This window comes from Anolis sagrei, chromosome 11, assembly GCF_037176765.1.
Source record: "Anolis sagrei isolate rAnoSag1 chromosome 11, rAnoSag1.mat, whole genome shotgun sequence".
Classification (NCBI taxonomy): Eukaryota; Metazoa; Chordata; class Lepidosauria; order Squamata; family Dactyloidae; genus Anolis; species Anolis sagrei.
In genome coordinates this window covers 2,767,380-2,788,191 of record NC_090031.1, presented here as the reverse complement: position 1 = coordinate 2,788,191, position 20,812 = coordinate 2,767,380, and the positions used below count along the sequence as shown (strand labels likewise).

The window sequence follows — 20,812 nt, the reverse complement described above, 5'->3', positions numbered from 1 at the left end:
GGTCTATTTCCCCCAAACTCCATCTGTGTTCATATTTGGGCATATGGAATATTCATGCCAAGTTTGGTCCAGATCCATCATTGTTTGAGTCCATGGTAGTCTCTGGATGTAAGTGAACTACAGCTTCCAAACTCAAGGTCAATGCTCACCAAACCCTTCTAGTGTTTTCTGTTGGTCATGGGAATCCTGTATGCCCCAGTTGGTTCAATTCTATCATGCTATTTGATTGTAGGTACCCCGATTCTGTCGTTCATGGGGTTCATAATGCGCTTTGATTGTAGGTGAACTGTGAATCCCAGTGACTACAACTCCCAAATGTCAAGGTCTGTTTCACCCAAACTCCATCTGTATTTGGGCGTATTGAGAGCTTGTGCCAAGCTTGGTCCAGATTCAACATTGTTTGAGTCCACAGTGCTCTCTGGATGTAGATGAACTACAACTCCCAAACTCAAGGTCAATGCCCACCAAACCCTTCCAGTATTTTCTGTTGGTTATGGGTGTCTTATGTGCCAAGTTTGGTTCAATTCCATCGTGGATGGAGTTCAGAATGCTCTTTGATTGTAAGTGAACTATAAATCCCAGCAACTACAACTCCCAAATGACAAAAACATAATTTTTGAGTGATAGTCACTCCTTGTGTAGTGAGATGTTTTGTTGCCAAATTTAGTGTGATTTTGTTCATTGGTTCTTTTGTTTTTAAGGTAGTCATTATGCACAGAGCATTTTTATATATATAGATAAAAATGTAATGTTCGTTTGTGGGAGTAACAGAACTCAAAAACCACTGGACGAATTGACACCAAATTTGGACACAAGACACCTAACAACCCAACATATGTCCTTCACTCAAAAAAATTATTTTTTCATTTGGGAGTTGTAGTTGCTGGGATTTATAGTTCACCTACAATCAAAGAGCATTCTGAACTCCACCAATGATGGAATTGAACTAAACTTGGCACACAGTTCTCCCATGACCAACAGAAAATACTGGAAGGGTTTGGTGGGAATTGACCTTGAGTTTGGGAGTTGTAGTTCACCCACATTCAAAGATGACTGTGGACTCAAACAATGATGGATCTGGACCAAACTCTACAAGAATATTCAATATGCCAAAATTTGAACACTGGTGGAGTTTGGGGGAAATAGAATCTTGACATTTGGGAGTTGTAGTTGATGGGATTTATAGTTCACCTACAGTCAAAGAGCATTTTTGAGTTCTGTGAATACCACAAACGAACATTACATTTTTATTTATATAGATTAATAATAGAGTAAAATAATAAATGTAATAAAAACAATAATAAATAGAGAAAAATGAATATAATAATAATCATAATATTAAATAGAGTAAAATAATAAATGTAATAATAATAATAGAGTAAAATAATAAATGTAATAATAATAATAAAAAGAGTAAAATGATAAATGTAATAGTAATAATAGAGTAAAATAATAAATGTAATAGTAATAATAAGTAGAGTAAAATAATAAATGTAATAATAATAATAAATAGAGTAGAATAATAAATGTAATAATAATAATAAATAGAGTAAAATGATAAATGTAATAATAATAAATAGAGTAAAATAATAAGTGCAATAGTAATAATAAATAGAGTAAAATGATAAATGTAATAATAATAAATAGAGTAAAATAATAAGTGCAATAGTAATAATAAATAGAGTAAAATAATAAATGTAATAGTAATAATTTATTTATTTAGCAATTTTGTATACTGGTCTTCTCCCCTCTATTGAGGGACTCGGGCCGGTTTCCAACAATAAAATCACAAAACAATCATTAAAAACAACATATAACATATTCAATTAAAACGTTATAACAGCAAAATGCAATCACATCATAACAATGGTCAGTCGTCATCGTGAATTCGTTGTCCATCATTCGTCGTCATCTATCCGATCACAGAAATATTGATACACTCGTCGAAAGCCAAACTCCATAGCCAGGTTTTCACCCGTTTTCTGAACGACAGAATAGAGTAAAATAATAAATGTAATAATAATAATAAATAGAGTAAAACAATAATTGTAATAATAATAGAGAATGTTTCTAGAACATGGCCATACAGCCCAAAAAACCTACAACAACCCAGTGATTCCGGCCATGGAAACCTTTGACGAAACATTCCTCGGATTTTATTGATTTTTCCCTTCAATATGCCCCTTTGTTTAGAAAATTCTCAGTATGTTGTGGGGCTTGGGCCATGCCAAGCCCTCCTTTATTGTATCCCGGCGTTGGCGTCCACAAGGCCTGTTCTGTCTCTTTTTCTTCCCACTTGAGCCCACCTGGTAAATATTATCGTAAGAGGCAGGAAAGCCCAAATGTTTGGCAGCTGCAGGCCGTTCCCCTCCCTCGGCTGGGTCCTCCCCTTCCCCCCATTTTGAGGGGATGGACAGGCAGATGCATTCTGGTCTCCAGGCAGATGTGCTTGGAAAATGAACTGCATCCGAGTGTCCCACGGAGGGGATCAAATGACCTTGCCGTTTGCAAAAGAGCCTGCTCTTAAAGCAGAAGGAGCCTTTCATTTGGAATCTCACTCCAGCGAAGGAGACCCAGCCTGTGTGTTATTCTAGCAAACCCCCTCTGTTTTGAAAGTAACCGGAGAAGCCGTTTCTGTAACTCCGAGCCATTAGATAGGCCTTCTGGCATGGCGGAGGGTCCGATTACAGTCACGCCAGCCCAGCCCAGGGCAAGACACAACCAATGGAAGTGTGTTCTTGTTCTTGGAAAGAGCCACTCTTTGTGCGCTTTTTCAGTGTCTTTCAGCCAGATCCTGTTCCCAGCCTCACTGACTCCCATTGTGAGACATGAAGACCTCATTCTCCTCCTCCTCGGCCCATAGAATGGGGCCTTTCGAGTCTCCGCAGAATGATAGAATCACAGTTTTCATCATGTCAAGTCAGTGCCAGTCATAGAATCACAGAATCAAAGAAGAGACCTCCTGGGCCATCCAGTCCAACCCCATTCTGCCAAGAAGCAGGAACATTGCATTCAAATCACCCCTGACAGATGGCCATCCAGCCTCTGTTTGAAAGCTTCCAAAGAAGGAGCCTCCACCACACTCCCTCCGGGGCAGAGAGTTCCACTGCTGAACAGCTCTCACAGTCAGGAAGTTCTTCCTCGTGTTCAGGTGGAATCTCCTCTCTTTTAGTTTGAAGTCATTGTTCCATTGCGTCCTAGTCTCCAGGGAAGCAGTAAACAAGCTTGTTCCCTCCTCCCTGTGGCTTCCTCTCACATATTTATACATGGCTCTCATCATATCTCCTCTCAGCCTTGTCTTCTTCAGGCTAAACATGCCCAGCTCCTTGAGCCGCTCCTCATAGGGCTTATTCTCCAGACCCTTGATCCTTTGAGTCACCCTCTTCCTCTGGACACATTCCAGTTTGTCAATATCTCTCTTGAATTGTGGTGCCCAGAATTGGACACAATATTCCAGGTGTGGTCTAACCAAAGCGGAATAGAGCATGGGGAGCATGACTTCCCTAGATCTAGACACTAGGCAAAAATCCCAGTCAATCAATCACATTACAGTAATCCCTCGCTACTTCGCGGTTCGCTTTTCGCAGACTCGCTGTTTTCGCGGGTTTTCAATAAATATTAATGAAAAATATTTTTTAAAGTATTTTTATGGCTTTTACGACAGTAACATAAAATCACAATTCAAAACAACACACATACTAAAAAGAAAACAGAACAAAACAAGGCAAAAAGGAGAAAAAGAAGAAGAAAAAAGGGTTGACTTCCGTTCTTCTTCCTTTCTCCCCATAAGTGAAGAGAGGGGGGGCCAGGGGACAGTTCCACCTTGTCTCCTGTACTATTCTAATAATATAATCTATATAAATAAAAATGTAATGTGCATTTCTGGGATTAACATAACTCAAAAACCACTGGACGAATTGTCACCAAATTTGACCATAAGACACCTACTAACCCAAGGAGTGACCATCACTCAAAAAATTGATTTTGTCATTTGGGAGTAGTAGCTGCTGGGATTTATAATTCACCTACAAACAAAGAGCATTCTGAACTCTACCATTGATGGAACTGAACCAATCTTGGGACAATTCCATGACCAACAGAACACACTAGAAGGGTTTGGTGGGCATTGTCTTTGAGTTTGGGAGTTGTAGTTTACCTACATCCAGAGAGCACTGTGGACTCACACAATGATGGATCTGGACCTAACTTGGCACAAATATTCCTCATCAACATCATCATCATCATCATCATCATATTTAATTACTTATTAATCGCCCTCCATCCGAGGATGCTCTAGGCGATTTACAGCTAAATTGTAAAAGACAAAATACATAAAATACAAAAATTAAAAATTAACAGAGATCGAATGCTCTAGTAAAAAGCGAGGTCTTAAGTGCTAGAGTAAAAGGCCCCAAGTCACGCATGGCTCTCATATAGGGTGGCAAAGTATGTCCAAATATGAACACAGATGGAGTTTAGGGGAAATAGACCTTGACATTTGAGAGTTGTAGTTGCTGGGATTTGTAGTTCACCTTCAATCAAAGAGCATTCTGGACCCCACCAACGATAGAATTGAGCCAAACTTCCCACACAGAACTCCATGACAACAGAACATACTGTGTTTTCTGATAGTCTTTGGTGACCCTTCAAGGTCAATGCCCACCAAACTCTTCCCGTACTTTCTCTTGGTCATGGGAGTTCTGTGTGCCAGGTTTGGCCCAATTCAATTGTTGGAAGAGTTCAGAATGCTCTTTGGTTGTAGGTGAACTATAAATCCCAGCAACTACAACTCCCAAATGACAAAATCAATCCCACCCAACTCAACCAATATTCAAATGTGGGCATATCGAGTATTTGTGTCAAATTTGATCCTGTGAATGAAAATACATCCTGCATATCGGATATTGACGTTACAATTCATAACAGTAGCAAAATGATAGTTATGAAGTGGCAACGAAAATAATGTTATGGTTGTGGGTCAGCACAACAGGAGGAACTGTATCAAACTTTTACTGAGTCATTCATGCGGCCCGCAGCCCTTCCCACTGCTTTAGGTATATAGAGATGAGGAAACTGCAAAACCAAATGGCTGGGGTTCACCACGACATAAAGTGACTCCCAGCCATTTGGTTTTGCAGTTTCCTCATCTCTATATACCTAAAGCAGTGGGAAGGGCTGCGGGTCTCATAAATGTCTCAGTAAAAGTTTGAGAAACACTGGTCTAAGAGAAGCAGCGTTTTCCTATTTTACAAAAGAATTGCAGGAAGCAGTTTGCACGAGCGCCAAAGGTGATTCTGCACGAAAATGGGAGGACATCATCCAGACAAAGCAACGTCCTTTGAAGTCCCTTTGAGGTGGCTTCTCTCTTTGAAGTCCGCCAGGCATCAGAAAGCTCTCCTGTCATGTGTGTGTTTGTTTGTTTAAAATATTTATATCATGCACACCCCGTGCATTTCCATTTGCAGGCTGAAATATAATGAAATCCAACTCCAAAACAAATCAGGGATAAAAATAACCCGGATGTTTGTGTGACTTTGGCCAAGTGTGAGTGGGATTCCAACACTCTGTGTACAGTAATATTTGCAGGCACCGTTGCACCAGTGGCTTGTGGGATGACTGTCGAGCAGGAGAGTCCAAGCCAAGTCGGAAGTGGAAAGGAGCTTATTGGTCAGTGGTCTGGCAGCGCTGGCTTTTGGCTTGGTCAGCTGGAACAGCCCAAAAGGACAGAGCTTGGCATTTGGTGTGCTGGAGTAGAGACCAGTAGGCAGGTGGCTTATCGCCACTCCATCTGTCTACTGTCAATCTATCCACCTACCTGTTTATAATTTCCCCAGAGGGATATGTGTCACCATCGTCATCATTCTAATAATTATTCCCCACTTTCCTCTCTTAAACGAGACTCAAAGTTTCTCGTTTCCTGTAATTTGAACCCATTGCTCCGTCCTGTGCAACATTTTCTTCTGGCTATGTACACAAACATTAAGGAATTCCATGCTCCAACTTGGGTCCTCTCTCCAAAGCGTCTTATTATAAACTAGCTGTACCCACCATGCGTTGCTGTGGCCAATCTTCCCTCACTCTTTCTCTCCTTCCTTCCCTTTTTTTCTTTCCTTCTCTCCTTCCTTCTCCTTTTCCCTTCCCCCTTTTCTTTCCCTCCCTCCTTCCTTTCCTTTTTTCTTTCCTTCTCTCCTTTCTTCTCTTCCTCTTCCTTTCCCCCTTTTCTTTCCCTCCTTCTTTCTCTCCTCACTTCCTTCCCTCTTTCCTTCCCTTTTCTTCTTTCCTTCTCTCCTTTCTTCCTCTTCCCTCCCCCCTTTTCTTTCCCTCCTTCTTTCTCTCCTGACTTCCTTCCCTCTTTCCTTCCCTTTTCTTCTTTCCTTCTCTCTCTCCTTCCTTCCTTCCTTCCTTCCTTCTCTTCCTCTTCCCTTCCTTCCCCTTTTTTCTTTCCCTCCCTCTTCCTCTCCTTCCTTCCTTCCCTCTTTCCTTCCTTCCCTTTTCTTATTTCCTTCTCTCCTTACTTCCTTCTCTTCCTTTTCCATTCCTTCCCCCTTTTCTTCCCCTCCCTCTTTCTTTCTCTCCTTCCTTCCTTTCCTTTTTACTTTCCTTCTCTCCTTTCTTCCTTCTCTTCCTCTTCCCTTCCTCTTATTCTTTCTCTCCTTTCTTCCTTTCCTCTTTCCTTCCTTCCCTTTTCTTCTTTCCTTCTCTCCTTCCTTCCTTCTCTTCCTCTTCCCCTCCCCCCTTTTCTTTCCCTCCCTCTTCCTCTCCTTCCTTCCCTCTTTCCTTTCTTTCCTTTTCTTCTTTCCTTCTCTCCTACCTTCTCTTCCTTTTCCCTTCCTCCCTCCCTCTTCTTTCCCTTCCTCTTTCTCCCCTTTTCCCCTTCTCTACCTATTTTTGGACTGCAACTCCCAGCAATCCTCTACCTACCTACCTACCTACCTATCTCTATCTAATCTATTTATCTGGAGGATTGCAGGGAGTGGCAGTCCAGGAATAGGAAATTGAAAATATGCAGGGATGGGGATGCTCTCAAAGAAATCCAAGGAGAAGAAAGCTTGCATTTTGGAAACAGTACATTTGGACACAGTACATCCTCCTCTTCTAAAGAGCCTGGTCTAGGGGATGCTGGGAGCTGTAGTCCGGAAGAAAGTGTAGATATGCTATTGTGTGTTTTGTTTGCGGGGGGGGGGGGGGAGGCATTTTTGCACATGCGCTGTAGGTCTTTTTGCTTTTTTTGGATTATAAGTCCCTTCCCCTGTGTTTTTCTGTGTTTTAATGAGTGATGGTCACTCGTTGCCCTGAGAGGTGTCTTGTGTTCAAATTTGGTGTCAGTTCATCCAGTGGTTTTTGAGTTATGTTAATCCCACAAACGAACATTACATTTTTATTTATATAAATAAAATAATAGTAATAATATAACTATAATATAATACTATTCTATAATAGTACATGCAGTCATGCTGGCCATGTGAGCTTGGAGGTGTCTGCAGACAACGCTGGCTCTTTGGCTTAGAAATGGAGATGAGCACCAGAGTCGGACACGACTGGACTTAATGTCAGGGGAAAACCTTTACCTTTACGTACTAGAATAGACATCAGACTGGCAACAAAGATCCGCATAATCAAAGTAATGGTATTCCCCATAGTCACCTACGAATGTGAGAGCTGGACCAGAGGGAAGGCTGAGTGAAGGAAGAGACATGCTTTTGAACTGTGGTGATGGAGGAAAGTGCTGAGAGTGCCTTGGACCATGAGAAGATCCAACCAGTCCATACTTCAGGAAAGAGAGCCCAACTGCTCATTGGAGAGAAGGATAGTAGAGGCCAAGATGAAGTACTTCAGCCACATCATGAGAAGAAAGGAAAGCTTAGAGAAGACAATGATGCTGGGGAAAGTGGAAGGAAAAAGGAAGAGGGGCCGACCAAGGGCAAGATGGATGGATGGCATCCTTGAAGTGGCTGGATTGACTTTGAAGGAGCTGGGGGTGGTGGCGGCCGGCAGGGAGCTCTGGCGTGGGCTGGTCCATTAAGTCATGAACAACAAAACTAGAATAGTAATAATACAACTAAACTAATAATAATGTAGTCAAATAATAATGTATTATAATAAGTGTGGATATGCTATTGTGTGTTTTGTTTGCTGGGGGGAGTCATTTTTGCGCATGCACCGTAGCATCTTTTTTCTTTTTAGGCTTCTTAAGTCCCTTCCACTGTGTTTTTCAGTGTTTTTAGGAGTGATGGTCACTCTGTGGCTTGATAGGTGTATTGTGTCCAAAATTAGTGTGAATTCGCCCAGTGGTTTTTGAGTTATGTTAATCCCACAAACTAACATTAAATTTTTATTTATATAGACTAGCCGTCCCCTGCCACGAATTGCTTTGGCCCAGTCTGTGTATATGTGTTTTGTGTGTGTATATATATTTGTGTATATGTGTGTTTGCGTGTATATATGTGGCTTTGCACATGCGTTGTAATGTAATTTTTGTTTTTTTGGCTTTTTTAGTCCCTTCTGCTGTGTTTTTCAGTGTTTTTATGAGCGATGGTCACTCACTGGCTTGATAGGTGTCTTGTGTTCAAATTTGGTGTCAATTCATCCAGTTGTTTTTGAGCTGTGTTAATCCCACAAACTAACATTACATTTTTATTTATATAGATGGACAAATATTTTAAAAAAAACAAACAAACTCCAAAATACTTCTGGTCCAGGAAAGGAGATTCCACCTGAACATTAGGAAGAACTTCTTGACTGTAAGAGCAGCTGTTCAATGATGGAACTCTCTGCCTTGGTGTCTGGTGGAAGCTCCTTTCTTGGAGGCTGGATGGGCATCTGTCAGGGATGCTTTGATTGTGCTTTTCCTGCGTGGCAAGGGGTTGGACTAGATGGCGCATGTGGTCCCTTCCAACTCTAGGATTCGGAAGTATCAAGGCTTGGAGTCATTGGGAGGGATTCTTTTCTTGCTGACCAAGGTTGGAGGACACCCCACTGCGTACAGTTTCCAGGACGGCCAATGCATTGGGGCAGGAAAGGGAAAGGGCCAGGCTTTCATCCCGGCAGTCTTCCTGTCGGATGCAGGTTCATCCCTGCTTCCAGTTGCTTTCCGACTGTTTATTCCAGGTGTTTATCCAGCTGCTGATGTAACTCCTGTAACTTTTCTTGAAGTTGGGGGGAGGCGTGGGGGGGGGTTGAACTCCATCCCGTCCATATGGCGCCTCTGGCTTGATAAGTGCGTTTTAATGGGCTTGAGAGGATCAAAGCATTCTTTGCGGCAAAATGATTAATCAGCTTAATTTTCTCCAAGTAGCTTTACTGTTTCTTCTGTAATTGTGGCCATTAAAGCACGGCAGGGATGACAAAACGGATAATCTGCGTGTAAGAAGGAGCAACGGAGGGGAAGAGCCACGGAATCGCACGACGGGCTTAAAAACCTAATTATTTTGCGGCTGTCAGCTGTGTGTTTTCAGGGGCAAAATAAGTACGCAAATAGATGTAAACACGAAGTTATCTGGAAGATAAATTTCCTGTGAAAAACCTCCCAATGCAGAAGAAAATTGCATCACCAGAATTCTGCTTCTGGTCTGAGAGATGGTGTATTTTCACCTTTATTTTAATTTTTAATCCCAATAATTCCTTATTTATTCATTTACTAGCTTGGGGACCCAGCGCTGCCCGGGTTATTTCAGAAAGGCGTTGTTTGTCTGTGCCCCAAGTTTCATTTAGATCCAGTGTCAGCTGGGTTCATTGGGTGTGGGTGAACTACAATTTCCATGTGGAAGTCCCATCATCCATGGTCTATTCTCCTCCAAACTGCACCAGGATGTAGGGTGGGTCATGAGGGCTCTGTGTGTCAAGTTTGGTGTTGATCAGTCATTGGTGTGGGTCGTAGTGGACCTTAGGGAAGGCTCGTAGTGGTCTCAGTGAGTGAAGGTACTGTAAATCCCATCATCTATTCTCCATCCATCCCCCTTAGAACCGCACCAGGATGTAGAGCAGGTCATGAGTACTACCCACTGTAGAGTGTGTCTTGAGTTTGGTCCTGGTCTGTGATTTGTAGGGGCCACAGTGTTGTGTGGGAAGTGAATCGGGTGGAGGTACTGCAAATCCCATCATCCATGTCCATCCTGCCCCAAACCGCACCAGCTTGTAGAGTGGGCCATTGGGCCTCTGTGTGTCAAGTTTGGTCCTGATCCATCATTGGTGTAGATCAAGGTGCTCTAAGGAAGTTAGTGAAGGTACTGCAAGTCCCATCATCCATGGTCCACCCTCCCCCAAACCTCACCAGGACATAAAGGGGGTCATGGGGGTTATGTTTGCCAAGTTTGGTCCAGGTCCATTACTAGGGCTCTGATTACATTTTCTTGCGCTGGTGAAGAGAGTTGGACTGGATGACCTTAAGTATTTTCTGTTGGTCATAGGGATACTGTGTGGGAAGTTTGGCCCATTTCTGTCGTTTATGGGTTTCAGAATGCTCTTTAATTGTAGTGAACTATAAATCCCAGTAACGACAAATCGCAAATGTCAAGGTCTATTTCCTCCAAACTCCATCTGTGTTCATGTTTGGGCATATGGAATATTCGGACCAAGTTTGGTCCAGATCCATCATTGTTTGAGTCCACAGTGCTCTCTGGATGTATGTGAACTGCAACTCCCAAACTCAAGGTCAATGCCCACCAAACTCTTCTAGTGTTTTCAGTTGGTCATGTGAGTCCTGTGTGCCACATTTGGTTCAATTCCATCCTTCGTGGAGTTTTGAATGCTCTTTGATGATAGGTGTACTATAAATCTCAGCCACTACAACTCCCAAATGACAAAATCCATTTTATTTTGGGTGATGATCGCTCCTTGGGTTAGTAGGTGTCTTGTGTCCAAATTTGGTGTCAGTTTGCCCAGTGGTTTTTGAGTTATGTTAATCCCACAAACGTACATTAATTTTTTATTTATATAGACTAGCCGTCTCCTGCCACACATTGCTGTGGCCCAGTCTGTGTATTATGTGCTTTGTGTATGTATATATTTGTGTATATGTGCATATATGTGGTTTTGCGCATGCGTTGTAATGTATTTTTTTTGTTTTGGGGCTTTTTAAGTCTCTTCTACTGAGTTTTTCAGTGTTTTTATGAGTGATGGTCACTCGTTGACCTGAGAGGTGTCTTGTGTCCAAATTTGATGTCAATGCGTCCAGCGGTCTTTGCGTTATGTTAATCCCACAAACGAAAATTACATTTTTATTTATATAGATTTTAGTCTCTTTATGGTGTTGGGGTGTGTGTGTGTGTGTGTTTGTGGTAAGTTTTCCTACCTGTACATGTGTGCGTGAATCTTCAGGAATCTCTCACAAAAGGCAGAAAAAGTTGGGAATAATGTTTTCTTCTTCTCCCATTCCCTTTTTCCTTGTCCATTTCCAGAAGCCCTTCAGAGGCCGGTTGTCTCTGAATTCGAGCCCCAAGGCTTGAGCGAAGCTGCCCGCTGGAACTCCAAGGAAAACCTTCTCTCCGGCCCCAGTGAAAATGACCCCAACCTTTTTGTGGCCCTATATGACTTCGTAGCAAGTGGGGACAACACTCTCAGCATCACTAAAGGTAAGTAAGGGTGAATGGGAAGACACTGTGGAACTCACTGTACTGTAAACAAGTTCTTCATAACTATTACCATATATACTCAAGTATAAACTGACCCGAATATAAACCGAGGCACCTAATTTTACCACAAAAAACACCTGGGAAAACGTGTTGAGTCAAGTATAAGCCAAGGGTGGGAAATGCAGCAGCTACTGGTACATTTCAGTACGTACCAGTACGTACTCTCCGAATGTATCAGTACGTACTCTCCGAACGTATTCTCCCCTACGAACCATCAAGATTACTAAGATCATCTGGAGAAGCCCTGCTCTCGGTCCCACCGGCCTCGCAAGCGCGCCTGGTGGGGATGAGGGACAGGGCCTTCTCGGTGGTGGCCCTGCGACTCTGGAACTCTCTCCCTCTGGAGGCCAGAACCGCCCCATCCATCCTAACATTTAGGAAACGGGTGAAGACGTGGCTGTGGAGTCAGGCCTTCGATGAATGAGACAACACCATAGGACCCTGGATGGAAGTTGAGATAGATCCATCTTAATAGGACGACTGACCACTGTAGTTTTATATATAGTGTTTTTAAAGTTGTTTTTGTAATTGTGATATATGATATTTTAATGAGTGTATATGTTTTTTATGGCTGGAAACCGGGCTCAATGAGGTTGAGAAGCTCGGTATAGAAAACTGTGAAATAAATAAATTTCAAAATAGAAATAGAAATCAATACAATTAAATTAATTGAGGCATCAGCAGGCTAAATGTTTTTGAATGTTTACATAAAACTGTAATTTAAGATAAGACTGCCCAACTCTGATTAAACCATCATTCTAACCTTCTTTAATGTAAATGTGCTTACGTATCTTTCTAGTAATACTAAAGAGAGTAAAATAATAAATGTTATAATAATAATAATAATAATAATTGAAATGTAATAAACGAAATGAAATAATTGAAATGTAATAAGAACAGTAATAATAGAGTAAAATAATAATATAACAACAAAAACAAGAATAAAGTAAATGTTATAATAATAATAATAGAGTAAAATAATTGAAATGTAATAAAACAGTAATAATAGAGTAAAATAATAATATAACAACAAAAACAATAATAAAGTAAATGCTATTATAATAATAATAATCGAGTAAAATAATTGAAATGTAATAAAAGCAGTAATAGTAGAGTAAAATAATAATATAACAACAATAATAAAGTAAATAATAAATATAATAATAATAATAATAATCATCATCATCATCATCATCATCATCTAGTATGTGGAGCAGCAGAAAACAAGCTTGCTCTGTCTTCAATATGGCATCCTTTCACATATAACCTTCTCCAAGCATAAACATCCCCAGCTCTCTCAGCCATTCCTCATAAGGCTTGGCTTCTAGACATTTTACCATTTTGGGTTGCTGTGAGTTTTCTGTGCTGTCTGGCCATGTTCCAGAAGCATCCTTTCCTGACGTTTTACCCACATCTATGTTAGGCATCCTCAGAGGTTGTGAGGATGCCTGCCATAGATGCAGGTGAAACTTCAGGAGAGAATGCTTCTGGAATATGGCCAGACAGCCTGGAAAACTCACAGCAACCCAGTGATATCAATGAAAGCCTTCAACAACAGACCTCACAATCTCTGAGGATGCTTGCCATAGATGTGGGTGAAATGTCAGGAGAGAATGCTTCCAGAACGTGGCCAGACAGACTGGAAAACGCACAGCAACCCAGTGATATCCATAAAAGCCTTCGACAACAGACCTCACAACCTCTGAGGATGCCTGCCATAGATGTGGGCGAAACGTCAGGAGAGAATGCTTCTGGAACATGGCCAGGCAGCCCGGAAAACTCACAGCAACCCAGTGATTCCAGCCATGAAAACCTTCAACAATACATTTTACCATTTTGACCACTTTTTCTTCTCATTTGATTTGGAACACAGTATGAACATTTCCAATCCACGAATTAAGTATGTTCTGATAGATTATTATTAGTAGCAATAGTATTTATTTTATTTATACCCCGCCTTTCTCCCCATGGGGACTCAAGGCAGTTAATGACCACATAATCCGAGGACTATTTAAAACAAAACAAATTAAATAGTTGTACGTGGATATAAAGTTAAAATACAATTAAAATATAATAAATAGAATTAAAATAATAAATACAATTAAAATTATGTATAAACTGCCTTGGGCTGAGAAAGGCGGTATATAAATACAAAATAAAAATAAATAAATTAAAAAGAACATTGAAAACTCATTGATTTTAGTTGCGAGCTCCGCCAATCCCCTGCTTTATTGCCTTGTATGCTTTGCTCTGCCTGTGGAAATAAATGTGATGGATTGATTGTTCATTTATTTTTAACGGACAGGTGAGAAGCTCCGCGTCTTGGGCTATAATCACAATGGCGAGTGGTGTGAAGCCCAGACCAAGAACGGCCAGGGGTGGGTCCCCAGCAACTACATCACCCCCGTGAACAGCTTGGAGAAGCACTCCTGGTACCACGGTCCCGTCTCCCGGAATGCTGCGGAGTACTTGCTCAGCAGCGGCATCAACGGCAGCTTCTTGGTGCGGGAGAGCGAGAGCAGCCCTGGGCAGCGGTCCATTTCACTGCGATACGAGGGGAGGGTTTACCACTACAGGATCAACACCGCCTCGGATGGGAAGGTGAGACCCCGATCCTTTGCTGGCTTGAAGTTGTCCGTGGCAGTTTATCGTGTCAGGCAACCGAACAGTTGTATTACATTTTTTACAGAACAAACAAACAAACATACAAAAGATACAGAGTTTGCAAGCTTGATAGTGGATTAAATGTCCTTTGACCAGTCTCTGGCCACTTGGAGTGCCTCTGGTGTTGCTTCAAGGAGGTCCTCCCTTGTGCATGTGGCAGGGCTCAGGTTGCATTGCACCAGGTGGTCAGTGGTTTGCTCCTCTGCACACTCACATGTCGTGGATTCCAGTTTGTGGCCCCATTTCTTGAGGTTGGCTCTGCATCTCGTGGTGCCAGAGCGCAGTCTGTTCAGTGCCTTCCAAGTCACCCTGTCTTCTGTGTGCCCAGGGGGGAGTCTCTCGTTGGGTATCAGCTATTGATTGAGGCTCTGGATTTGAGCCTGCCACTTTTGAACTCTCACTTGCTGAGGTGTTTCAGCGAGTGTCTCTGTACATCTTAGAAAACTATTTCTAGATTTGAGTCGTTGATGTGCTGGCTGATACCCAAACAAGGGATGAGCTGGAGATGTCTCTGCCTTGGTCCTTTCACTCTTGGCTGCTATTTCCCAGCGGATGTCAGGTGGTGCAATACCGGCTAGACAGTGTAATTTCTCCAGTGGTGTGGGGCGCAGACACCCTGAGATAATGCGGCATGTCTCATTAAGAGCCACATCTACTGTTTTAGCGTGGTGAGATGTGTTCCACAATGGGCATGCGTACTCAGCAGCAGAGTAGCATAGCGCAAGGGCAGATGTCTTCACTGTGTCTGGTTGTGATCCCCAGGTTGTGCCAGTCAGCTTTTGTATGATATTGTTTCTAGCACCCACGTTTTGCTTGATATTCAGGCAGTGCTTCTTGTAGGTCAGAGCACGGTCCAGAGTGACTCCCAGGTATTTGGGTGCGCTGCAATGCTCCAGTGGGATTCCTTCCCAGGTAATAATCCTCAGAGCACAGGATGCTTGTCTGTTCTTGTTTTAGATGGATTAGGGATCAGCTGGTTTTCCCTGTAGTAGGCAGTAAGAGCACCTAGAGCTTCAGAGAGCTTCTGTTCAACCATCTCAAAGCTCCCTGCTTGAGTCCATAAAAGGCAGTAACATAAAGCAATGTCCACACAAGATATAAAAGCAATCCAAGATAGTGGTTATCCAGACAGGAATCAACAGGATGCAAAGACAATCCAAAAAGGCTAAAAAAATTCCACAGGAACAAGACCCCTTGACTGGATTTCCATGGCACATGAACTTGATTTCCAAATGATGCCTGATCTAACAGATTTTCCCTTGAAGCAAACCTTATATCCCAAAACCCAAATCTTGAGAGCTCGCAGAGAGAGGGAGTGAACCATCCTTGCTAGGCCCAGCAGGGATATTCTCATGAGAAACTGCCCTTTGCACTGGGGCCTCTCTGTCATTGTATGTATGAAAATTATTGACCAAACCATCTCCATCTTGTACCTCAGCCTCGGCACCATCATTTCCCTCATCATTTCCCACATCAGGATCCTGAAACACAAACACGGCTGATTCCCAACACATTTTTAAAATGTAACTCCAACCGTTTTTTTTTTCTTTTTAGCATAGAGAATGTGGCTTTATTAAAATAAACCACGTGTAGTTCACGTTTGATCAGCCCACACACTACCTTGCCAGAGAAAGAAAATATGTCATGCAGGTGATAAAGATGAAGTAGTTTACTCTTTGTGTGTGTGTTTTATGAATTGGAGCCCTATGGTGGCGCAGCCGGTTAAACCACTGAGCTACTGAACTTGCTGACCAAAAGATTGGCGGTTCGAATCCGGGAAGCAGGGTGAGCTTCCGCCCAGCTTCTGCCAACCTAGCAGTTCGAAAACATGCAAATGTGAGTAGATCAATAAGTTGTTGTGGTTTTTTTGGGCTATATGGCCATGGTCTAGAGGCATTATCTCCTGATGTTTCGCCTGCACCTATGACAAGCATCCTCAGAGGTAATGATGTCTGTTGGAACCAGGAAAAAAGGGTTTATGTATCTGTGGAATGACCAGGGTGGGACAAAGGACTTTTGTCTGCTGGAGCTAGGTGTGAATGTTTCAACTGACCACCTTGATTAGCATTTGATTGCCTGGCAGTGCCTAGGGCAAACTTTTGTTGAGAGGTGATTAGATGTCTTTGTTTGTTTCCTCTCTGTTGTTGTGCTGTTGTAATTTTAGAGTTTTTTAATACTGGTAGCCAGATTTTGTTCATTTTCATGGTTTCCTCCTTTCTGTTGATCAATAGGCAGGAAGGTAGCAGTGCTCCATGCAGTCATGCTGGCCACATGACCTTGGACGTGCCTACGGACAATGCCAGCTATTTGGCTTAGAAATGGAGATGAACAGCTATAGACTTTACCTAATTTCCCAGACTCTCTACAAATTGCACTAGAATCATAGAATAGAATCCTAGAATCCTAGAGTTGGAAGAGACCTCCTGGGCCATCATCCAGTCCAACCCCATTCTGCCAAGAAGCAGGAATGTTGCATTCAAATCACCCCTGAGAGATGGCCATCCAGCCTCTGCTTAAAAGCTTCCAAAGAAGGAGCTTCCACCACACTCCGGGGCAGAGAGTTCCACTGCTGAACGGCTCTCACAGTCAGGAAGTTCTTCCTCGTGTTCAGATGGAATCTCCTCTCTTGTAGTTTGAAGCCATTGCTCCATTGCGTCCTAGTCTCCAGGGAAGCAGAAAACACGCTTGCTCCCTCCTCCCTGTGGCTTCCTCTCACATATTTATACATGGCTATCCTATCTCCTCTCAGCCTTCTCTTCTTCAAGCTAAACATGCCCAGCTCCTTAAGCCGCTCCTCATAGGGCTTGTTCTCCAGACCCTTGATCATTTTAGTCGCCCTCCTCTGGACACATTCCAGCTTGTCAATATCTCTCTTGAATTGTGGTGCCCAGAATTGGACACAATATTCCAGGTGTGGTCTAACCAAGGCGGAATAGAGCATGGGGAGCATGACTTCCCTAGATCTAGGCACTATGCTCCTCTTGATGCAGGCCAAAATCCCATTGGCTTTTTTTGCCGCCACATCACATTCCTGGCTCATGTTTAACCTGTTGTCCACGAGGACTCCAAGATCTTTTTCACACGTACTGCTCTTGAGCCAGGCGTCCCCCATTTTGGCCCGGCCTTTTAAATTGCCTTGAACAGGCAGGATTATTTTAAATATATATGTGCTGTTGTGATTTTTTATGCTTCTGTTGTCTTGTTAATTTGATGTTTATGCTGTTTACTTTGTATGTATTGATGATGTTGCTTGCAAACTGCTCTGAGTCCCTTCTGAGTTGTGTTGTTGTTGTGATGAGCACCAGAGTTCCAGAGGCGGACGTGACTGGACGTAATGTCAGGGGAAAACCTTTACCTTTTTACCTTCTTTTATGAAGGTGTCCCACCCATGTGCTAAACTGCAGTTCACTGTTCTGGAAGTGCGCCTCCTCCTTGATCTCTTCCATCTCCTCTAGTACGACTTTAAGGAGATTACAAAGCTCTAACTGCCTGGATTAAACTAATTATAATTTGCCGTTACATCCTTTGCAGACCAGACTGTAATTACTCTAAACAGCAGTATATTGAAACTAGCCAGGATCCAGCGCTCATTGTGTGTTCATTAATCCCTTGAGTCTAAATTAACTTCAGTTTAGAGGCTTGTGCTTGGCTACAACCGTTTCTCCCAAAATACCACACTTTTAATTCAATTGCTTTGACATTCCTCTAGTTTTACGCATTACATCTATATAAATAAAAATGTCATGTTCATTTGTGGGATTAACAACACTCAGAAACCACTGGTCAAATGGACACGAAATTTGGACACAATACACATAACAGTCCACCACCCCTAAAACACCCCCCCTCCCGTGGAACAGACTGAAAAACCCCCAAAATACACCATATATACATATATATATATACATTGATATACATATACACATACACACATTCATACACACACACATATGCACAAGTACACATAAATATGCATATATACACACATATACACATGCACACACATATATATACATATACACATACGTATATATATATGCACAAGCACACACAAATATACACATGTACACACACATACATAGACATGCACACATAGATACACATACACATGCATACACACATGCACACACATATATATACATATACACATACATTTATACACACACATATATATGCACAAGTACACACAAATATACATACATACACACATATACACATGCACACACACATATATATATACATATACACATCTATTCATACACACACATATATATATGCACAAGCACACACAAATATACACATGTACACACACATACATATACATGCACACATACATGCACACACACATATATAAATACATTCATACACACACATATATATGCACAAGTACACATAAATATACATATATACACACATATACACATGCACACACACATATATACATATACACATACATTCATACACACACGTATATATATGCACAAGCACACACAAATATACACATGTACACACACATACATATACATGCACACAGATACATATACACATGCATACACAAATATACATAAATACACACATATACACATGCACACACATATATATACATATACACATACGTATATATATATGCACAAGCACACACAAATATACATATATACACATACACATGCACACACATATATATATACATATACACATACATTCATACACACACGTATATATATGCACACATGGTGATGTCCGTCCGCAAATATACACATGTACACACACATACATATACATGCACACATAGATACATATACACATGCATACACAAATATACATATATACACACATATACACATGCACACATACATGCACACACATATATATACATACATTACATCTAGTTTTACGAATATTACATTTTTATTTATATAGATTATACCGAGAGTGTGTGTGTGTATATATATATATATATATATATATATTCTGCTTTGCTTTTGTGGTTGTGTCCTCCAGCTTTACGTCTCTTCCGAAAGCCGCTTCAACACCTTGGCGGAACTGGTCCATCACCACTCGACGGTTGCAGACGGGCTGATCACCACTCTGCACTACCCGGCTCCGAAGCGGAACAAGCCCACCATCTATGGCGTGTCTCCGAACTACGACAAGTGGGAGACGGAGCGGACGGACATCACCATGAAGCACAAACTGGGAGGGGGACAGTACGGGGAGGTGTACGAAGGAGTCTGGAAGAAGTACAACCTCACGGTGGCTGTGAAAACCTTAAAGGTCGGTACTGTTGTTGTTTGTTGCAGTTTGATTGCAAAAGTTTGATTGAAAAGAACTATACAACTGATAGGAAAGGAAACCACTGAAGTCCAACCTCTAGCTAGTCTAGGCTCAAAGCTTCTGAGGACAAATAATAATTAATAATAATAATAATAGAAAGTTCCAGGAAGCTCCAGGAAGGGGGCCGGATTTAATTGTCTGAAAAATCCACAAAATGTTTGACGCAGGCATTGAAAAGGTTTTAGAGCATCCTCTGAATGTGTGTGTTTGTGTGCAGACTCAAAACACACAGGAGGGTGGCATGGTGTTGTGATGCGCCCAGGACGTACCTAAGAGAATTGTGTTACGACTTGGGCATTATTTTATTTATTTATTGTGTCATCAGCAACCATACCATTGTATTACATTTCTAACAGAACAAAACAAACAAACACATAAAAAAACCCACAGATTTTGCAAACTTGGTAGTTGATTAAATGTCCTTTGACCAGTATCTGGCCACTTGGAGTGCCTCTGGTGTTGTACAGAGGAAGAATTGTTGTAGGCTACAGTTGTTGTAGGCTACAGTTGCCCGTTGCAGTTGCCCGTTTTTGATCAAAAGATATTTAGCCACCTGCGCTCCTTCTATTTTTATCGCTTTTATACTAATTTATGCAATGCTTTTGATACGAAATAAATAAATACTGAGGACTCTCTCAGACTGAGGCCATTCTACCACTGAGGTGAACTAATACTGAGTCCTTCTCATACTATTTATTTATATTTATCGTGCCAGGAGCAACCAGACATTTGTATTTTAACAAAACAAACAGACAAAACACAAAGTTTGCAAGCTTGGTAGTTGATTAAATGTCCTTTGAGCAGTATCTGGCCCCTTGGAGTGTCTCTGGTGTTGCCGCAAGGAGGTCCTCCCTTGTGCATGTGGCAGGGCTCAGGTTGCATTGCAGCAGGTGGTCAGTGGTTTGCTCTTCTCCACACTTGCGCGTCGTGGATTCCACTTTGTAGCCCCATTTCTTCAGATTGACTCTGCATCTCGTGGTGCCAGAGCGCAGTCTGTTCAGCGCCTTCCAAGTCGCCCCGTCTTCTGTGTGCCCAGGGGGGAGCCTCTCATTTGGTATCAGCCATTGGTTGAGGTTCTGCCACTTTTGGACTCTTGCTTACTGAGTTGTTCCAGCGAGTGTCTCTGTAGATCTTAGAAAACTATTTCTTGATTTAAGTCGTTGACGTGCTGGCTGATACCCAAA

General features: G+C 41.9%; 1 protein-coding gene across 2 annotated transcripts in view; it reads left to right on the top strand.

The window, feature by feature from the left end:
- The window catches only part of ABL1 (ABL proto-oncogene 1, non-receptor tyrosine kinase), a 97,178-nt gene that overhangs the window by 36,906 nt on the left and 39,460 nt on the right, over nt 1–20,812 (top strand). For both annotated transcript variants that reach the window (XM_060757558.2, XM_060757559.2), the window contains exons 2-4: nt 11,397–11,570; nt 13,936–14,231; nt 19,296–19,568. In XM_060757558.2, coding sequence (XP_060613541.2) covers nt 11,397–11,570; nt 13,936–14,231; nt 19,296–19,568 — 743 coding nt within the window. The remainder of the gene's footprint in view (nt 1–11,396; nt 11,571–13,935; nt 14,232–19,295; nt 19,569–20,812) is intronic.